Source organism: Triturus cristatus, chromosome 7, assembly GCF_964204655.1.
Source record: "Triturus cristatus chromosome 7, aTriCri1.1, whole genome shotgun sequence".
NCBI lineage: Eukaryota > Metazoa > Chordata > Amphibia > Caudata > Salamandridae > Triturus > Triturus cristatus.
In genome coordinates, this window is record NC_140590.1 from 1,514,086,401 (window position 1) to 1,514,107,506 (window position 21,106).

Genomic DNA, 21,106 nt, shown 5'->3' on the forward strand with positions numbered 1-21,106 from the left:
TCTAGGGATCCATTTATGCAGAGGCAGTAATTTTAGTTAAAACTACTAGTAGGGTACTTTCTAAATTACTTTATTCTTGGGTGCTACCTGATGGGGTTAAAAAATGGATATTGTGGGTGTAAATGGAGCATTAGCATCCCTGTCACCCTCTCTTCTTCATTCCATATGGCTCCGGCACTTTACCTCCCAGCTACTTCAAGGATTGATTGTCGCCCAGTCGGACCTCTTTTCCCTGTGCCAGCCGGCACAGGGAGAAGAGAGGTCCGACTGGGCGACGATCGACCCTTGAAGTATGTGTGACATTAGGACGAAGTCCCACTGTCTCCCTGATTACGGGAGTGAATATATGAAACTTGGGAATTTACCGATATGTTGCTATAACAGGACAGTTAAGTATACAGTATAATCTTCAATTGGAAAATAAATAGTTAAGTGGTAAAATACAGCCTCTATATCCTGAGAAATGCCATAGACCGCAATGAGCTAAAAAAAAATTTGCAATAAACCTGTCGCAGTGAAGCAGAGAGGGTGACTGGGATGCTAATTCCCTTAGTACACACCCGCAATCTACATTTTGTAACCCTATCAGGAAGGACCCAAGAATAAAGTAATATAGAGGGTACCCTACTAGATAGTTTTAACTAAAATTACTCCCTCTGCATAAATGGATCCCTAGAGTTTTTGAAAAAAAATATATTTTTGCGCTGCACCCTGTATGTTGGCCTGCAGCAGGTTGTAGGATCGCCCTATGATGAAGCATGACACTATCTAGTGGGTGAGGGCAGTTTTAAAAACCCTAAGGGTTTTCTCCGAACACAGACTATCAAATACTTACTGAATTGAAAGGCCTTCTCTTCTTTGTGTGTGGTTAGACATTTTTGAGGGAGAACTTGGGAAGGCTTTTTTCCTCTGGTCCCTTGTTTTTAGAGTGTGATTAATACCACACTACATCAATAAGGTGATATCTTTTCCCAGTGTTACCATGTGTAAAAATGACAAAATATTGAACTAGTATATCAAAAAATGCGCATCAGGCTGCATAATTTGCCTTTGCTTGCTGCATGTTAGTCAACCATAATTGAATAAGGAGATCTAGATGGTGTAACACTGTCGCATAATTTGGTCCTCCCCTGCCGCATAATTCTAGTGGCCCTGGGTACGACTCGTTATGAAGAAGGCTCCCAGTTTCCCATGTTTAGATGAGTATAGTCCGGAAATCATCCATTTATGTGTATTTATTTTTAAACGTGAGGAAAAATTGTATTCTTTTGAGTGATCTTTGAGGCCGCCAAGCACGATTGCTATCCCTATAACTGTGCAGACTGACACTTGGGGGCAAGCGTTCCTGAAGCAGTAAAAGATGGTTGTAGTTGTACTGGGGTGCTAATGTCATGAGTGTATGGCATAAAAGCAACGCATTATCCTTGGCTTATAACACGATAATCCATTTCAAGTGTCTTTATCTGTCAAATAAGTGTGAAATAAGTTTCAGAGAAAAAAAATTCACAATGATTATGGATAAATGTATAGAGTTTTAAAAAAAAATGGATGATTACTCATGGAAGTGTTTAAAAAATAAATACCATAAAACCGGGAGCCACAAATAGGAAGTGACGAAGATGATTCCATGCCTGGGGTGCTTGAGTTAAACTTCTCTGGTTAAAACTGGAGGGCAGGTTTACATCCGCATGGTTACACCAGGGTCTTTCAGGGGAACTTCTACACAATACTTATGTAGGGAATCCTCAATGATCAAACAGCTGATATTTGAGGTTACATAAGGTAAGTCTCCTGGCATTTTTATGCAAAATCTACCTTGATGAGCGGTAAGATCTCTTATCTTTGGCTGCCAATTTATGAAGTAATCTGTCTTCTCCCCCTAGTGGTTTCAAAGATTGGTTAAAATCGTGTTCAACGACATGGATAGGGTATCATCTGGTGGGACTTTGGTATGGAACCAAAGCCCATGCTGATATAAATCAAATGGGGGGCGGGTTTAGATCATTTCTGAATTGTAAGAGTTCGAAGACAAAATAACTAATTCTAAGACTCAAATAAGGCAAGCAACAGATTAATATTTTCAGTAGTTCCACTGGTGGCTCCGAAGTTCAACATCTGGGCTTGAGTATGTTAAAGAATTGCGAGAGACCTACATTTTGAGGGTTATCAAGTTCCTAGAACATTTAGATAGTGCACTCCTAGCTGACGGGGTGGCTCTCTGCCTCTTTTGTGCTAGCTGCAATGCAGAACCATCCACGAAAACATTACCAGATACAATCGTGGAGCTTTCTCTCTCTTGTTCTAAATACTCTGGCTCTTTGGGTCTGCACTTTACAAAAAAAAAATATATATATTCAATGCATACACAAGACTATGTTTACCCTCTTAAATGGGACATACAGTGATTGAGGTTGCAACAGAAATCAACATTTAACCATAACTCAAACAAAGAGACCCTTTGGAATCTACATTGTTGGTGATGTAGACCTGGGTAAGCATAACTAGATGGTGTCTCAATACTGAATGAATGTATTGGATGGCACTGCGAAGCTGCTCCAGAAGGTATATGGACCGTCCTACTACCTTACATGAACAGGGGAGCTCGTTGACTATATTTCATGATGGTCAGCTAACGTTGGGAACCTTCCGGCTTTCCTGCTACAAATCTTGGAGTTCATTACTCTGGATAGAGAAATGCACATTTCTAAATCATGCATTCCAAGCAAATGTTGCCATCTTAATTTGAAACTGGTCTTGTGTGCCTTTGTTGGATGTTGGTTGGCTAAATTGGCTATGGTGGAAATAAGAGCATAACTAGGGGGTGAACTTGCATGTGAGAAAATAGCAGCCAGTGTGTCTGGAGGTACAGGTCGGGCATATGTCAGAGAATGACTTGTGGCTGTCTCTGCTACAGTCCTAATTTCTGCTAGGAAATATCCTAATGCCCCCATAGGCCAGTCTGTGTGCAGCCTCCGCAGCAGGCCCCTGACTGAAAGTGATTGGTCAGCAACAAACAGCGCAGATTCCATGACTTCTGAAAGATTGCGCTCTGTGAACACAAGCAATTGAAGATGAACACTTTGGAATATGCTTATAAGGCACAGGATAGGATTGCCAGTAGTTTTCTTATAAGATTAAGTTTAGACTGCACATCCCAGACCGAAGTGCTGTTGTTAAAATGTCAGGACCCCTTGATTGTCCCCATGGTGACATGACACCAGGCGGCATCAATGAGGCTGAATCAGTGACAAAGCTGCCGAGTAACCATTGCAAAGTTCAGAAACTCTGCAGCCACTCAAATCTGCACACATGAAAAGTATTTATTTGCATGGAGGACACATGGTATGCCGCACACCCATTACCATTGCATTGTCTCCCCGTTCTTCTTGGTATATAGCACCAAAGTGGGTGAGAAATGCCACACGCTCTCCTTCACCAGCTTCTTTTTTCTTGGGTGCTACTCCGCAGTGGGTTGTAGTAGGGGAGGGTGCAAAGCCACATGTAGCTATGAGCTGTGTCAACAGTTCAGTGCCAACAATTTAAAAGAATACTTTACAAGTGCCATCCATACACTACGGGCTGATATTGTGCCCATGGTGCTGGCGGCACACAGGCTTGTGCTCTTCTCACCTGGGCACAAAACATTAACCGGATTCTCCTATTGACATTCGATGGGGGGGGGGGGACTCGCCACTTGTGTGCAGATGAGGCTGACCCTGAACCATGGTGGGCACTAAAAATGGATGTGAAGGTCGATTCATTGACTGAAATTTTTATAAAGTGTGGACTATGCCCAGCCAAGGGCAGGTAAGTGTGGCACATAAAAAGCATCTGCGACGACCAGAGTGATAAACTCCTGGTACGAAGATGAGGATATGGCATAGAGCGAATGTATATCCTGAAGGCTAGTTTAACCATGTAATCTAAACAACAGCAGTTTGATGATTAGATTTGTTATTTACATAAAAGTACGTCTTTCAATAGTAAGGAGATTCAAAAATATCCTCATGGGGTTTCGACATGGACTCTGCTTGAGTTAAGCAGCATTTAAATTGGAGGTTCCCAGCTGCAGAGTGGTATCGTCCCATGAGTTAAAAATCCTCCGAATGGAAAATAACTGTAGAAGTGGATTTACCATACAGTGGTATTCAGTTACCGAGCAGTTAATTGGTATATTCACCACCTGCCACTGTATGGTGGGAGAAAGGGGGGGGGGGGGGTGAGGGACGAGGGAAGGGACATTGAATGATTTGCCCCCTCGACCCCTTTGCCGAGAAAGGGTCTGGTAGAGGGAGGGCCGAGGCTTTGCTGTTATTGCAGCAAAAGCCTTTTACTGGTTGAGTTTATCGGATGGTAAAATTGTATCCAATTTTTCGTGTGCCTGGGGAAACACCGATACGGGAACATGGGGTCAGTGGTGATCAGAGCATATTGAATCCCCTAAGGAAATTCCGCTCTGTGTCTCATAGGGCGAGGGGCTGCTTTAAAAAGTGAAGTTTAGATTCTGTTCAGATTAGGGGGGGGGGAGGGGGCAGTGGGCAGTGAACGAACGAGTGCTTAATTTGTGCTGGTGGTTGCAGGTGGTGGGCCCCGGCAGGCATTGTTGGGAAACGGAACTCATTTTCCATCATCAGACTTTGAACCCAGGGCAAGAGGGAGAAAAGATGAGGAAGAGAAAGATATGAAACTGTGACGACCGTTTGGGAAATCAAGGACGAACAAAGAGCCAGGAAGGGAGTGTAGAGTGATGGAAACAAAGAGGCATGAGGTGAAATCAAGGCTAGGCAGCAGTGCTTAACTTGAGCTGTGGTTTCCAATGGCAGGCACCAGCACTTAATTGTCTGTTCAGGTTTCCGTGACAGTCCACCACATAGTGGCGCTGTCTGTCAAAATGTGAGCTCAGCACACAGCGTTTGATAAGTCAATATACACTAAAAACAAATGACACTTGTCCCTCACGCCATAGCTTTGGGTGGCCTGGAATAGTGTGAATTGTGACACCTGTAGGAGTGTGATGGTTAGTACAGGTGAGGGTTCTGGCAATGGCAGGGGCAATGGGTGGTACAGGGTGAAGAGGCCTCCCCAAGATGGGCCCTGGCACTTATTATATTTATTTTTAAACCAATGTAGCCCTGCCAGTCTCCGGATTTGGCACCCCCTGCACTTATTTCTAACTCCTAGAGTACGGAGCTCTAGCTTTGAGCAGAGCACGGCAGCATGGGACGTGTTCGCTGCTCCTGCCTCGCGCCTGTTGGGGTGTCAGCATATTGTGGTGAAAGTGATTAGATCCTCTTCGGCGATGCCAACTGCAGGGCCCGGTGCTGCACCACAGCCAACTGGACGGATAGCAGCCTATGGGAGGAGGAAGCCCTGGGCATCGTGCATTCGACACCTCTGAAGAGCGCCCCGCCCCTTCCTCCTAGGTGGTGACAACGGGTGTGGGCACTGTGCCAATGCTGCCAGCCCCTAGAGCGACTGGGCAGAGGAACCCCACGCTCGCCTTTCTCGCACTTCCCAGCGTGCTAGCGAGATCTGTGTTGCATACTTAGGATCCAATTATCAAAAGTGCAGCAGGCACAGTTGCACCGGGGCCCAAGACTTTGGGGGGCACACTGCACCACAACGTGCCCACACACGGTACAGGAGACCCGCTTTCTTCGCTTACACTGTGACCCTTGCTAGGCCACTGGCACATGCACAGACCCACCTCTATCCGTTGGCCCATCCAGGCTCCGAAAGCGCCCAGAAGCACGCCCGCATCTAAAAGTGCACATGACTGTTTACGTCTCTCAGCCGTGATATATTTGAGGTGGAATCTTCAGTTTTACAACCCCCGGTCCTTCCCCCGACCGGTGTGGGAAATTGCCACAACGCCCAGAAGCTCCCTTCCATCCCTGCTAGGCGCCAGACCGATGACGGGGGAGACCCCACTGCGCGCCAGCCTGCCTGCTTTGGGGCACATTGTCGTGTGCCAGGCTGAGACTCCCACACTCTCCACCTCCTCGATCCAGCCCCTCAGACTGCAGCGCGCTTCCCCTCCCCAGGGAGGAGCTAGCTAGGGTAATGCGGCAGGGTGGGCGGACTGGGAGAGCGAGGGAAGGGCAGGGGAAAGCTTCTCGTGGCCATTAGAGGCAAATCACTTCTGAACGAGCTCCCATGCTTGGCACCTCCGACTCGGGGACAGCCATACACCACCTCTCCACTGCCTTGGATTGCACACCCCTGGCCCGGATCTGCTTTGGGCTTTTATTGGACACTGGACGCCATGCTGTGGAAACTAGCAGATAACGTGAAGTACGAAGACGAGTGCGAGGTGAGCAGCAACTTTACGCCCCTGATTAGGAAGTCGGTGTGCAAGAGACTAGTGCCGCAGATCACACCTGGCGACTGCGGGTTTCAGCCCCTGGTGTCTCACGCGTTCCAAGATAATTAGGTGCTAATTCCTCCACCACAGCTCACGGGCTCCACCTGCAGAGGCGGACCGTGGAAAGTGTTGCAGCTTACACGTTTTACAGTGTGGTTTATACCAATTTATTTAACTATATTTTAAAAATGCCAGTTTACGTTCTCCAATTATTAGTTCGACGTTTGCTCTACATGAAGGCCGGATTCTTTCAAGCGGGGAATGTCTAGTGGGAAGTGCCCCCACCGTGGAACCAGGGTGCGATTTGTAGTTTGGAAAGTATATTTGTGTATCTGCTGTTTGGGTTTTTGGGGGCTCTTCCCCCTCACTAAAGGAATCGCTCGTTCTTGCACTACTGACGATGTAGTTTGGGGCTTCCTCTCAGGATATTCCATTCGCTCCACAGGGAGTACCTACCCCTTTAAGGGTGGTTTGCCTTGGAGGAAGCGCATCAGACGTGAACGAGGAAAATTAGATTTGGGGAAAGAATCTGTTATCGAAGTCCATGTTACGGTGTTCTGCGGCGGAAAAGCAGGAATGCTTCACTTTTACACGAGGCTGGGCTCGGGCCAGGGCTATGAGTAGCAACGGAAGGCACTTGACCACAGAGTCCGACAGCCTTCCCGCAGTATCCCTGATGGAGCCACATTTACTCGCACCCTTCACAGTGCTTGCCTCGCGTGTTTACCACAGGCCTGTACGATTCAGATGCATTTTTAAAATGAGGCACCGTCAACCAACTGACACCGTCGCTCGCAGATAAGACAAACAGGCCGAGTGAAAACCGAGGGCGCGGAGCAGGGAGAGTTGATGCGGGTGAACCAGCCTGTCCGACCGGTTCGTGGTTAAGGAGGGACCTATCCTCAAAGCGCTGCTCACTCCTGTGGCCGCCAGAGGGCGCGAGAAACACACTTATGTGAGCACAGAGAAACAAGTTCACCAGCCGCAGTATATTCTTGAACCCCTAAGCGCTCCTAGCGAAAAAGAATAACACAGGACAAGCACTGTATACGCTCCTAGCGAAAAAGAATAACACAGGACAAGCACTGTATATAATGCAGTTTAACACCATCCCAATTTTTGCCCATGAGGCTTACGTTTGAATAATAACAAATACCGCGCCACTATTAATTTGCATTATATGTGGGTGTGTGCATGTATGTGTGTGTGTGTGTATATATATGTATTTCATTAATGCCTCCTTTATACAATATTGCGAGGTAAAATTCGCAATTTAAACTTCTCAATTTTCGTTGATTAGAAAGTACGCACCACTTATTCCGCACACAACTCGCCTGGGCTTGCACCTTTCTCGCCATGTGGTGTAGCTAAGAAGGAGGTGTGATAGCCACATATCATTTCCAATGTTCCAGATATTTTGTCCTCTTCTTCCCCCTCCCCCTCAAGGCGGCACATTTAATATTTGTATTCCCAAAAGCATTGTTTATTCTAGGGTAATGACTCCACGTGAATCGCTGTTCCCTAGGCTTGCCTGGTTTCACGGGGAATGCATTTTTCCTCGCGATGTTATTTCGAACCCCTATTAGAAACACATTAAACTTTTTGTTCACAGTTTGCTCAAATGTCTTGCTTTGTTTATTCAATGTAATACCTGTCGATGTTTAGTTATATGGTGGCACCGAACAATCCCCGTTCTGTCGGAAACATCACTCCCCTACATTAAAAAACAAATAATGTAGCACTTTGCATATATGTGTATTTGGGTATACCCCCTGTAATGCCCCCACCCTCGGGAGGTGTCTTGGTGTGCCCACTGGCCTGCTCCTTTCGATGAGCAGCTCTCATTCCGCATCAGTGCTGCTTCTGAGCTGGGAGGGCCTGTCCGCACCCCTTGGGCCCGCCTTTTTACTGATTAAGTAGCCCTGACATTTTAATGACCGTGACGCAGTGAGCTGCAGCGCACAGGCTCACCTCCTGGCAAAGCATCCCCGGGCAAGGCACGGACGGAGGCCTTCGGGCAACTCATCAACTTCCTCCTGGACGGGCTCCCAGAGGCTAGTACCATCTCTCGACCCTGGGGGCTTGATCTGCACCCCCACAGCCCGGCGAGCCCTCAGCCCTCACACTGCCGTCAGCCTTCGTCTCTTCTACCCCGGTACCCCCAACTTGCACAGATTCCCCTCAGTGTCCTCACGCGCCCTGACTCGCAACCACATCACCGGTGAGGACCCCCCTCCCCTTGGAGCAGGAGTCAAACCCTTCCGGAATCGAGGAAGGAGGCGATCGCCTTCAGTCCGTGGACTGAGTTTGGGAAGAAAACTCTCTCACCTGAACAACATGCCGGTGGTCACGCACCAAGAAAAGTCCAACCGGATTGGCTACACGCAGGTAAAAACAAACGCACACAGAGCACCAAACCGCAGCGTGGAATACGGAACTGCACGCCATTTATTTATTTCGGAAGTATTTGTTGGTTCGTGCCAAGTTTTGCTGTCGCACTTTTTTTGCATTACCGTGTCTCTCTAGCGCTTGCTGTCGTGGTGTGGGCCACTAAGCGTTTTAACAGGAGTGGGAGGTATAATAGTCACCCAGTAGTATTGGCAGCCCAGTCGTGGGACATTGGTGTAACGCTAATGAGGGGCCTCGTTAAGAATGCGCCGAGGGGTCGCCGAGTCTCCTATCTCAAGACCTTCATTGACCTTGTGTTGAATGGGGTCCCCTGGGCCTACACGGGGCTTGCGTTATGTCCCTGTTCTGGGGCAAGGCTTTCTAGGCGCTGCTTTTCCTTAAGTCTGACAGGGCCGCCCCGCCTCGTTCCCTCCACTTAGTGGCGGGAGCAGGGTCAGTTACCTTGCCCCAGCCCTTCCGGCTTTATATAAATGACCCATGTGCGCTACTGTTTACCGATGCCTCGGTCAGTGTACAGTTGTGTCCATGTTTCTAATCACCGCTCAACATTTTGGGTCCTAAGACCTATTAAAGTCAATTGATTTTTTAAGACCCCAGAAAAGCCCGTTGAAAGTGACACTCTCTAAATGACGGTGAACGGAGGTGTCTCTTGGGAACAGAATGTATTGGAAAAAATGCGCAGGGTAAACATGTGCTCAACGGTCATGCTTGAGCTAAAATGAGACAAATTAAAACCTAAATATAATAGTCACCGGAAGTCGTTGGGTCCTCTCTACGCTCGAATTCAGCAGAACAGCCGCTCTACTCTATCACGATCTCTTGCAGACATGAAATTTAAATGTTTATTTGCGCTCAAACGATGTCGCGGCCTTTTGTACTTTTGGGCCGAGCATCTCAAACCGAATTTGGGCAAACAGTTCGTATTTAGTGCACATCTTGGGCCGTGCGCGGTGCTGTAATATACGCATCCATATGACCGTTTAAACTTTTTAAAATGTATTTTTGAGGAAAAATGGTCTCGCAAAATAATTAGCGCACGTGATTTGTTCTACTTAAGGCGAACGAAACGGCGATTTCTTCGTCGCGGAGCTGTTCGTCAGCTGCTTGCGTAAATATAATTTAGAAACAGTCGTTTTAAGCGCCGTTACGACAGTATGTGTGCGTTTATCTTTAGATAAGCATTTGGCAATTCCAGCAGCCATGGAGTGGTAAAATCGCGGCACAGTTTCCTTAAGAAAATATGTTAATCTCTTTTTCTTCACGCTGGAAGCCTGGCCCTCGGATGTCACTGGTGACGCACTTTTTTTCTTTAGTCGACCCTTCTATGCTTTAGAATTCAGCAATCTTTTGCAAACTCATCTATGTATTTTTCCGCAGTGGGACCCCCTCTCCCACCCCCCCCCACAAAAAAACCCACACACTTTGCAGCTTTCCCTATACATATAATATACAAAGCACACCGCTGAATTGCATTATTGCCAAATGTGTTTTTACTCGTACATATGTTGCTGTCTTCAAATGATTATTTTCGCCTGGAAACTAGTGCTCAAATGCCTTGAAAATCTCTGGTACGTTCCCCGTTTGACTGCCCTGGCATGTCGGTTGTGGTTACCGGTGAGCTGGGGATGCCATGATTTGTGCTTTAGAAGCATAATTTGTGGATTAATGCGCATGGAACGCCCTCTCATACATGTGATCAAGGCTAGGTTGCAGTTTATGCAATCCGGAGTGCAGAATTTTAAAATATTGTTTTCAGCGCCATCAAAATTGTGTGATCCTGGGCAAATCGTGTTTCTCTGTCTTGATTCCACGACCTTCCAATAGGGAGCAGGTATTGGATACGGAGAATCTGGCGCTAAAAATGCAAGGACTGAAATTCATAGTTCATTTTCAGATGGATAAATTGGGTTTATTGATGCATATTTTTTTTAACGCAATTTTTGAAATTAGATTGAGTTAAATATAGATATATAATTTCATTTTTGAATCGTGTGCTTGAAGGGAAAAAGCGCAAAACTGAATATGCTTGCTGATTTTTGGAGTCCTTTTTCTCAATTACCTATATCTTGTGTTCTCCTTTCTCCTCAGGACCGACATGATGGCAGCAGCAACGGGAATCCCAGATTACCTCACCTTTCGGCCATGAGCCAGCACCTGTACAGCCCGGCCCCTCCTCTCTCTCACTCTGGCTCGTCTGACTTTCAGCCTCCGTATTTCCCGCCCCCCTACCAGCCCCTGTCGTATTCCCAGTCGGCCGACCCCTACTCCCACCTCGACCCCTTCTCCATCAACTCACTCCACCAGCCTCACCAGCCCTCCCCCAGCCAGCAGCAGGGCTGGCCCAACAGGAACAACCAGGACCCCTCCGGCCTCTCCCACCACTCCAGGTCCGGCCTCGTCCAGCACCTTTCGGCTTTGGATGCAGGGTCGGCGGGGCTGAGGCGGGACGTATACCGGCGGTCCGAGATCCTCCTGCAGCATGGCCACAACCTGGACTCCGCTAACCTGGCCGAGAACTTGGGTCTGCACGAGATGGCACACCAGATGGAAGAGGTACAGGTGTTCTCAGCGTGGGCAGATTGGCAGGCGTTAGTTCTCCAGGAAAACAAAATGGCTTCCCACTTTCAATCGGCCTGTTTATTGGTCGAATCCACATAATCGCACATAGACTGGTTGCACCACAGTGTACCCATAATCTGTCCTGCAGGGTCCATTTTGTCTAAACCAGGGCGTCCAAAAGGCTTCATCACCAAGCTGAAAGGCAGGGCTTTCGTTGTAGTATTGTCTCGCTTCTATTTCGGAACCAATTGGGTTATAATACAGCGTGACAAAATAATTGTAAAGTCTGTCACGTGTAACCATGTGCTACTGGCATGTAACCATGTCGGGGCCATGCCCAAATAGACCTTCTATAGAAGAAAATGGATTCCTGTCTGCCTGGCTTGGCCTTTTCATAGGTTGACCCCCATCTTTGACGCCTGAACCCATTCATTGATTGGCTGAGACTCGATGGGAGGATGAGAATGCATGCCTGCTCAATTTTTGGGGGGCAGAATGACTGCTTGATTTCTAAAAGATGGCTAAAAAATATATATTTATTTTGCTGTAACCAGAAACAAATTAATCTACAGTCCCTTTCAGAGTGTGGATTTGATTTAATATTTTAGCTGGGGCGCCACTTTGTTTTTTTTCTGCTTGTGTATAGCGCCTAAACCAGGCAATAGCATTTTAAGAAGCAGCATTTTAATTCATGCACACTGAGGTCATTGGTATTAACCTGAATGTGCCCCATTCATTATCTTGACTAGCCAGTGCAGATTTTGGATATCTGATGCCTGGAGCTATAATGCCCCAAGGCACGTTGTTGAGTGAAAAATTGGTACCCCTTCAGAATGAGTGTTTCCAGTTCATAGGCCGCAATTGGAATCGACCCCAGGACTTCCGGAAGTGTCAGTGAACGCTTATTTAAATCTATCTGCAGTACAAATTAGTTATTATGACACGACTAAATTCCAGACACCTCGCCTCGGTAACCATGTGGATATTGGGGGACATTTCTACCTAATCCTGCAATCATACAGAGTCTGGTCATAACTCATTTTTCCTCATCAGACCTCAGGTTCACACCGAGGAAAAGTTCTGCTTCTTGCATAACTGATATGTAAAAGCCTGCAGTTTAACTATCCGTAGTGAAATTCCTTGATTATTCTCTGTCACTTTTCTCTTATTGATCAATGAGGAATTTATAAAGGGCAACAGCTTCTCATAATTGTGTCCTGGCGCTAAATACACTTAACAATTCACCCCATTCACAGAGTAAAGCCCCCCAAATACCCGATGGAATATCCACGTTTTCACAGCTTTCCGAAAGAGATTACCCCCGCCCCCCAGCCCCGCACCCACCTAATCTGGCAATGGAGGGGGCCTGGTTCCATGTTGAGCTGTAAAATAGGGGATTTGATACATTTAAAAGTTATGGGTGCTGAAGACTGGTAAAGATGCTAGGTTCCTTTTTCCATATCCAGCATTGAGAGGCCACGCAGACTAATATGGCTGTCATTTTCATTTGCGTGACTGACCCCTACCATAGTTTTTTATTACTGAAAATCATAACTGTTAAAGTAAAATTGTGCATTAGATCTGTAAAAAGGCTCAGAACTGATCCATATGTTCATTGGTCTACTTGTTTATGCTATTCTAGATGGCGCTCTACATTTTCATGACCCCCTGTTTAGAAGTTCTATGGAAGTACAATCTTTAGCAAGATTGGAGTGTAAGGTTTTTGGCAGACTGGTAATAAATTTAGAAAAACTTGCACTACAGTACTGAAGGCTAGTTTGAAGCGACCCTAACAAGATAAAAGTAGGCGCCCTTAATGATTTCTTGTCTTAAGCTTACATTTGTCTAAAATGAGTATTTTACCTTTCAGAATGTCGAAGACCAGAATTTAATAATGCAAGACCAGACGGTCATTAAAAAAGGTGGGTTTTGGCTTCATTTGAATAGTATCCAATTTTACATTGTACTTTAAAGAATTGCTGTCCATCCAATATAGATAATATATTTTTATCCAATGGCAAGGTTTAGTTGCAAAGCTTGAGGTGTACTATGCAAGCATATTTTAATGTTTGTGTTTCTTGAAAAATATTTTACTAATTGGCCCTTATTTTGGAGTGAAAATAGTGTTGATTAAGTATGACAAGATGGCAACAGCGTATTTGTTAGAAAGTAGATAGTTTGGAAAAGATCACAGCCATGCTACTTTATTCTTTACATTATGGCCGACAACGATTTGTTTGTTGCTAAGAAGTGTAAAAACGGTTATGTGCTGGTTCCACACTAATGAAGTATTTCTCTGAAATGGCTCTTTGAGCCACTAGCCATAAAGGCTGGATTTTAAGACCGGATTGTCATAAGTACTAAACTATTCAGTGTATATTGATCAAAGCCACAGAAAATATTTATTATGTGATGCTTGCTAATCAATAATTCGTGGACAGAGCTAATTGAGTTTGACCTCCTGCTTTCCAAGGCTGATGAATGGTGAAATGTTTGTGTTGGCAGGGCAAAAAAAATAAATATTTTTTAAAAATTAGTTTACGTTTTTAATTTTTGTGGATTTGATTAGGAGCGTCTCCCTTTTTAATTCTGGAACCATCAACGCTAAATTGGTTTGCTCGTTAGGCTTTGGTATGTACCGCGTACTCATTTTGTAAGGTGTGAGGTTGCACATACGTGGTTGTGTGCAGTCAATACTTCCCAGGACATTAGTATTGCGGAAAAGCACTAGTGTTTGACACAAGGCCTATATTCAACACACCCTCTATATGGAAGCAAGAAGTGTGCAGCCTGGTTGTCCGGCCCCTCAAAAGCTTTCTCGTGATACACATGCTTCATGGATTTTTAGTGATTCTTTCTGACATGAACAAAAACATGTGCCCCTGAATGTTTGATTTCTAGTGTGCTTTATTTGGGGTAGATAGTAGAATTCCCAGCTCAAAATTTGGCCACGTAAGGAAGTGATGGGTCCGGATCACTTCACTAACTAGGGAGTGGTAAGAGTAGAACTCTGGTTTCCAGACTGCACACAGAAGTTTTGCTTGCATGCAGAAGAACTACTTCCCAATTTTTTGGGTTGGATTTGGAATTTCGTCCAGTCTTAATCGCTTTGTCTGGAATCTATGATGGCGGAATCTGCCAACTGCAGGGTAGCTCAAAATGACGGTCTGAGCGCCAGTTTAGAAATTCAGCTATAGTTAATTTCACTTTATATCCAAAGTAGTGAATCCATTCCGTTGGTTCTATAAAATGTCCCATTAAAGCCTCCCTTTTATATAGTGTGTGGTGACTTCACCAGCTTGTTCCTGAGCATTCCCGATTTCAGATCGGGTTCCCATGGAACTTGGGTCTCCCATCGCCCCTTGAACTCTTGTAAGAGTTGGCAAAAAGCTCCCCACCCTCTTCGAGCTGCATGAATAATATTTGCTCCCAAGGGAGTTACAGGCCAGGGTAACTCTGGATTCTAGCCTTTATCATAAATAAGGGGCAGAGAACACCCCGAAATCTCAAGATGGTCTTAAAACATGCAGTGGTGTCACTTTAAAATGAAAAATAGCTACATGCTCCAAAAATGTGTTTCCTTTTCTTGAATCATTTTTCTGCTCTTAATACTGTCTCAATGTGGCTAGTGGAATGTATTGGTGGGTGAGCAGTTGGCTTGGAAGTCTGCGTTTTATTTTTCGGTAACCAGCTGAAATCTTTGCGGGGTGACATAACAATAAAGGGATTTCCACTGAGTTGAAGGCAAGATATTCAGTCTGTGGCAGGCTATTCTGTACATGGTCCGTATTGTTCCATTAGGAACACTATTGTACCAAAGTCCAAGCCACATTTTTCGTATGGACAATGTGTTTTATGTTCTGGACAAGGAAGATTCTCTGATGTGGAATGTTCGCGATTGCTAAGAGGGGGTGGTCTGACTTCAAAATGCTGGCAAGCGTGTGTGTGGGCATACATGTAGCTATTGCTAAAACTGTGAAGGGGAGGGACTTCTTATAACTGGTCCCTCGGGCAACCATTTTTTGAAAATGATCTTTTTGTATGACCTCTTACCAAAGTGGTCTTAAGTTCTCAAGCTGTGTCCCTGGGCTGTAGATTGATCTACGATGCAGTAAAATCCTCTGCCTCACGGTGTTGTGACCACTATGTTTATTGAAGGAAAAGTCCACATGGCTTTTGTGATACACTAAATTGTTTACTAGACATACATTTTTAACCAAAACTTAGATTATGACACGCTGGTTATCCATCTACATTTCACTCCCCAGAATGCAGCATTCGTGTAGAAACAGGGTATTTTGATGGTACTTGTGAATGAGAAAGTTAGTCAAGAACTGCCTATGGCCGTCCATATTGCATCTATGGAACCAACACTAAAACCCCAAAAGGTCTTGGAATGTCAACTGCTTAACCAGAAGTGCATGCTCTGTCCTTCCACGTGCCCGGGTTTACACTCCACATTGGAGTATTGAGTCGAACATTTAGGGGTGTCTTTTTACTACTGAGATGTTTACTTGACTGAATGAAACAAAATGAATAGTTTAGCAAGATACTTAAAGAAGAGTCCTTTTATTTTGAGGAATGGTTTTTGTGTGTTTACGCTCCCATTGAAGTTGAATTGGTTAACTGGCATTACACAAGAAATAAGGTACAGATTCTTGGAAATAAGTTTAATATTTTGTCTATAAGCATTATGGTGAGAGTCACATGGTGGGTCCCTATAGGATTTTTTGGTCCTAGAAAAGATTTGTCCAGCCTGGCTGCCTTCAAAACTACAGGAGCAGTCTTCGGCATAGTTGGGCCGGCATAGGTGCGCGGCCCTAGAGAAAATGAATGTGGCACTACCATTGGCTATCATGGGTCATGAAGAAAACAAATCTGTGAACCCCAGTGTGCCCAGGGCATGTTTCCACTCTGCATATATATATATTTGTATCTTATATTCTCAACGGTGTCCCCTCTGATTCTCTTAGCCCCCCCGTTTATTTCACCCAATAGAAGTTCCATTATATGAATATATGTTTTTCTTACTACCCAATTTTTGTTTATTACTGGCTGTCAGTGCCTCCAAGTGTTCCCCCTGGTCTACTGATCAGTATAAAGAATCGTAGAGAACGTAAAGAAACTTGCAAAGGATGTCCGCAAAACGAGCATCCAAACGGTGTCTTTTGGTACCAAAGTTGACTTGTACCGCACTTCTAAACATCTTGGCGTATGTAAGCCTCAGACCGGTAGAGCTTGCATGATTTTGTTTTTAGTTTAATTTCTGCCTGCTTGGCTGAGGTGATTTGAACTCACATTTTGAACACTGATCTAGAGTGAAGCCCGCCTAAACCACGTTGCTTTTCCCACCCTAAGTTGGACAGGTTGCACATTTGTTGACTGCAATTTCAGATGAGACCCATCTGCTATCCTGTATTGTCTAGACTGGGTTGCTCTTTAATTTTCACCGGATGGCTTGATGTTGGGCTGCATAATTCAAGGTATGGACTTTGCCGTCAGGGGTACTTTTGGTCTGGTGAATATCTTTAGAAATAAAAACTGCCACCAAGAAGGCATATTAAATCCACAAAACATGTCGCCAAGAGTGTGCTACCTGAAAAAACTATGAAATGTAGAAGAAGATGAACTACCAATAAAATGGTGATCTTTCTTTCAGGCACTACTGATGCTATAGACTGGCACCGCACATCGCTTTCCATAAAAATACCCCAAATGCGTTCCTGTAAAAGGCATGCCTAGGGGTTCTTTCTCTGATTTCCCTCCTCCCCCCTGTAGCTGCACTGTAGTGCTCTTTGGCCACAAGCACCAGTAGAAGAAAATCTAACTTTAAATTCCACTTGTTCCTCCTTCGTTGAATGCTATGCATTGCATAACTTCTGGGTGTGACTCCTCAGTTTCTGAGTTGATGCCGTTTGATCCCTTATTGTGTTCTGGGATACACCTTGTTTGTAGGATTACAAAACCAGCTTTAAGTTGGCGTGGCTTATCTCAATTTTTGATCTTCCCTAAAACTGAACACCTTTTGTGTGTGTTTTTTCTTTTTCTTCTCCAGGTCCGATATCAATGAATAAAAACAACGCCTTGAGTCTTCCATTTCAGAAAGACGCCTTGATGGGAATGGTGCTCAACCCCAGTGAAGTGTTTTGTTCTGTTCCTGGGAGACTGTCTCTGCTAAGTTCTACGTCAAAATACAAGGTGACGGTGGCCGAGGTCCAGAGAAGGCTGTCTCCTCCAGAGTGTTTGAACGCCTCTCTACTGGGTGGAGTACTCCGAAGGTACGGGTTAACCTTACTTAACCGGAGCCTGAAAATCACGTTGGAAAAGTTTGTTTATTGTACAAGTCTGCATCGCTTGATAAATATAGCATGAGATTGAAAGCCAGAGTTCTGTTCAGCTCAACTTCTGGGCCAGTTCCTCCACAGCTTTCCTCTTGGAACATTAAAAAATAAAAACATATACTTGAATTGGGCACTGTTATGCAGAAAACCAGACCCCTCGTCCATTGCAAATTACAATCTTGCAAATACATTATACTTGAAGCAGGCATCACCCCAGATGGAGCTGAATACCAATGACAGAGGACAAAGTATCTCTTTCCATAGTCCGAACTAGTGCCAAAAAAGCTGTTTATACAGCAAAGGAGGTCAATTGGTGCAATCAACAGTCTACAGAGGTCTACTTGTGATGGCCTAAATACGCATTTGAAACTGGAGGTGAATGTTTGCATTGTCCAGCATTCCGTCCATTTGTTTCTTTGGCTTTTATTGCTCTAAGTGGGAAGGGTATGCCAAGATGTGGACCTCATGCTCACTGTGCTACTGGATTCATGCTAGCCTGGCTGATTAGGGGGTGATGCCTCAACCAGTCCAGGATGCTTGTTTTCGGTCCAGGGAGGAGCTGGCTTGGCAGTTCGGGCTGGACCGTTCCCATGAGGTACAGGCTCAAAACGGCTTTGCATATGGCTGGTTCCAAACTGGGGTGGAGTGGTGAGCAAAAGAACAATGGATTAAACCCAGATCTTTGTGACTGGGGGTGAATGTTTGCATTCTTCAGCATTCCGGCCATCATTTGTTTCTTTTGCCCCAATGTGCATTTGGCAGGTTGTAATGGAGTCAAGTAACGCATTTGTCACTTACGGTTTGTATCTGTTCACATCTCTGCGACCGTGCTCTCCTTTCCCAATGTATTGCACCATGAAACAAGGGCTGTTATTGGTAGATGAGATTTGCTCTTCATGGCCCTTCCAATCTGTTGATGTGGTCCCACAATCCTTCCTTATTTGAATTACCCCTTTCAAGGTTAATTATGAAGGTTATCCTAGAAGCCATGACTGGCAATTCAAACAGTGTATTGATTGTCCTAACCTGCTCTGACCCCATTTGAATAATCCCTTAGTGAACCCATCGCCAGATGAGCTTACCTGAAAGTCTTGCACACCTGCTGAAAATCAACGATGGAAATACCACATAGTGCCTGTCTAATTTCAAGTGTCAGAGGCCCAAAAAGTGAATCCATACTCATTGTAGGCTTACCACTCTGCGCACCCTATGACCGTATCCCTGAACTTAACAAGACCCATTGGGTCCATCAAGAGCCCCCTGTGATCACAATTGATTAAGATGTGGACGGATGCACGCTACACCGGTCCAAGGCCATTCACTTCCCTGGTACAATTCCTCATTAATTTTATTATGTCTCGATCCCTGTAACATAAGACTGTTCCTTTGAAGAGTCTATTGGTCTAATCAAAGAATCTAGAGGAAACCTGTCGAGTGTTCCCTATCGTACTACAGAACTTCATACTACGTGACCCATAGTTACGATAACTAAGTGAACCATGACTATACATATGTATTTTACATTGCTTGGACATTTCCATAATGAGTTTGGACACTTGAGATGCTTCAACACGTTTGTTGGGGCAAACCAAAAGACCTTGCATAGCGGGAAACTGTGTCTGTGGAAGCAAGATACAGAGAGATGGGGTTTATTTGAAATGTTGAGGAGAAAATTCTTTATCACGGTTCTCCTCCATTTCTTGTGTGATTGTCAATGCTGTGGAAATGTTCTTGAAAGAAGAGTGAGTTGATTTCACTTTCCATCAGTCTATTGGCCATTGAAGTGAGAGTGGAGGTTCCATGTGGATTCTTGTTTGGGCGAGAGTTTGACTTTTTTCTACGTTTACCATGTGGGTGAAACAATGTGAAGAGCTTTGGTGTGCATGGTTATCATTAGAACAACTTATTTTTTCTTCACGTCCTAACTGTAATTTCTATGTAAGCAAACCTGAAACGTTTTTTGTTATTATATACATTTCTATAATCTTTTGTTTTCTCTGGATATTCCACGGTGTTGATACGTTTACAGTTAGATCCGCTGTTGCTTTGGTACAATCAGAGTCGAGATGCCTGTAGCCTTTTATGGTATTAATTTTTATTAAATAACTCCATTCTTGTATAATGCCAGAAGTGGAAGAGCGCTCCTTCACTAGAAACATATTGGCATCGTTCGGTGTGAATTTCTGGTCGATGGCAATGAGCCATGGCTCCTGGGCTGCAAGACAGATCATTGCACACACTTCATGCCTGTCACTTTGTAGTTCTACATATGGAATGCTTAGCCTGAATAATAAATGTGAATGTGCCAGGGCTTTTTTTAATTGTATTTTTAACTTTGCATGGAGGCGAAGCTGACCTATCAGCAAGTAGCAATCTACAGGAACACAGTATATATTTTTTTTCTCCCCCCAACTTGTTCAGATTTTTTTATTTTTTTTTTACTGTAATTATGGCATTGTACTCTGTAAGTTTCAATATGAAAATTATAACATGCCTGTAGAGCATAGGAATACATAAAGGCCATGAAGTCAATCTAATATATTTCTCTGGTACATTAGTAGTTAGCATTTAAAAAAAATGGTTTTACTCGCCTCTTGGGTACACCTTAACGGTAAATTGAACTTCACTAGTAAGAGCCACGTCAGTGAAAGATTTGTTAAATTTCAAGTTTTCATTGCAAGCATCTAGCGCCCACATTTTCTTTTTATTTTCGCGGCGTATCCTCGCTGTTAAAAAAAAAAAAAAAAAAAAAAATGCATCCGCTTCTAAAGGCCAGAGTCTTTTGGGTTTGCCAATGCTTGTTTGTACTGGGATGGACAGTAGTTGAACTGGTCCGTCTGGTCTCTAAACACCACACCAATAACAAAGCTCAGGTGGTGCGTTTTGATGCATGTTCTTATTGTATCTGCATAACATTTTGAACCAACACAACAAACCATGTCAAACGAGTGACTTGAACATGTGGACATTTTATTATTTTATGAAGTGTTTTCAGGGGTTAATACAGCTCTATACCACCTTTAGTACAGCAGAAATGTTAGTGATGTGGAAGGACTGCCTGGGCCCTGCAATATCCTTGCTTTGATGTGCAGGCTCATGTGAATTAGGCCCCCTGGGTTGACCTTGTAATTCTTGTTTGCTCTAGTTCACTGGTATCCATCCGCATGCCTCCCTGGTTCGGAATGTGCAAAGCTTATAATGTTATAAATGCCATCATGCAAGTGTGTGGGTCTAATATTTTTAAATTTCAGTCCTAGATGTTTTTACAAAGAAAACCGAGTGTGTTTATAGCAATTTGTAATGACTTTGTCGCCAGTGCTGTCTTAGGGTTCCATGTGATAGTGTCTGCAAAAATATAGATTTGCTGAACTACTTTGACTGGTTTTAAAATACTTGGGTCCATCCAAATTATTTCCAACCTGTTTAGTGCTGC

General features: G+C 44.5%; 1 protein-coding gene across 3 annotated transcripts in view; it reads left to right on the forward strand.

Moving 5' to 3' along the window:
- The window catches only part of TFAP2C (transcription factor AP-2 gamma), a 48,095-nt gene that overhangs the window by 14,263 nt on the left and 12,726 nt on the right, over nucleotides 1-21,106 (forward strand). The window contains exons 1-4 of one of the 3 annotated variants that reach the window (XM_085619278.1): nucleotides 6,096-6,313; nucleotides 10,862-11,326; nucleotides 13,203-13,254; nucleotides 17,388-17,610. In XM_085619278.1, coding sequence (XP_085475404.1) covers nucleotides 6,266-6,313; nucleotides 10,862-11,326; nucleotides 13,203-13,254; nucleotides 17,388-17,610 — 788 coding nt within the window. In that variant the 5' untranslated portion in view covers nucleotides 6,096-6,265. Of the gene's footprint in view, nucleotides 1-6,095; nucleotides 6,314-8,279; nucleotides 8,753-10,861; nucleotides 11,327-13,202; nucleotides 13,255-17,387; nucleotides 17,611-21,106 lie in introns of those variants that run through there. The other 2 variants (XM_085619277.1, XM_085619279.1) reach the window with 2 other exon arrangements.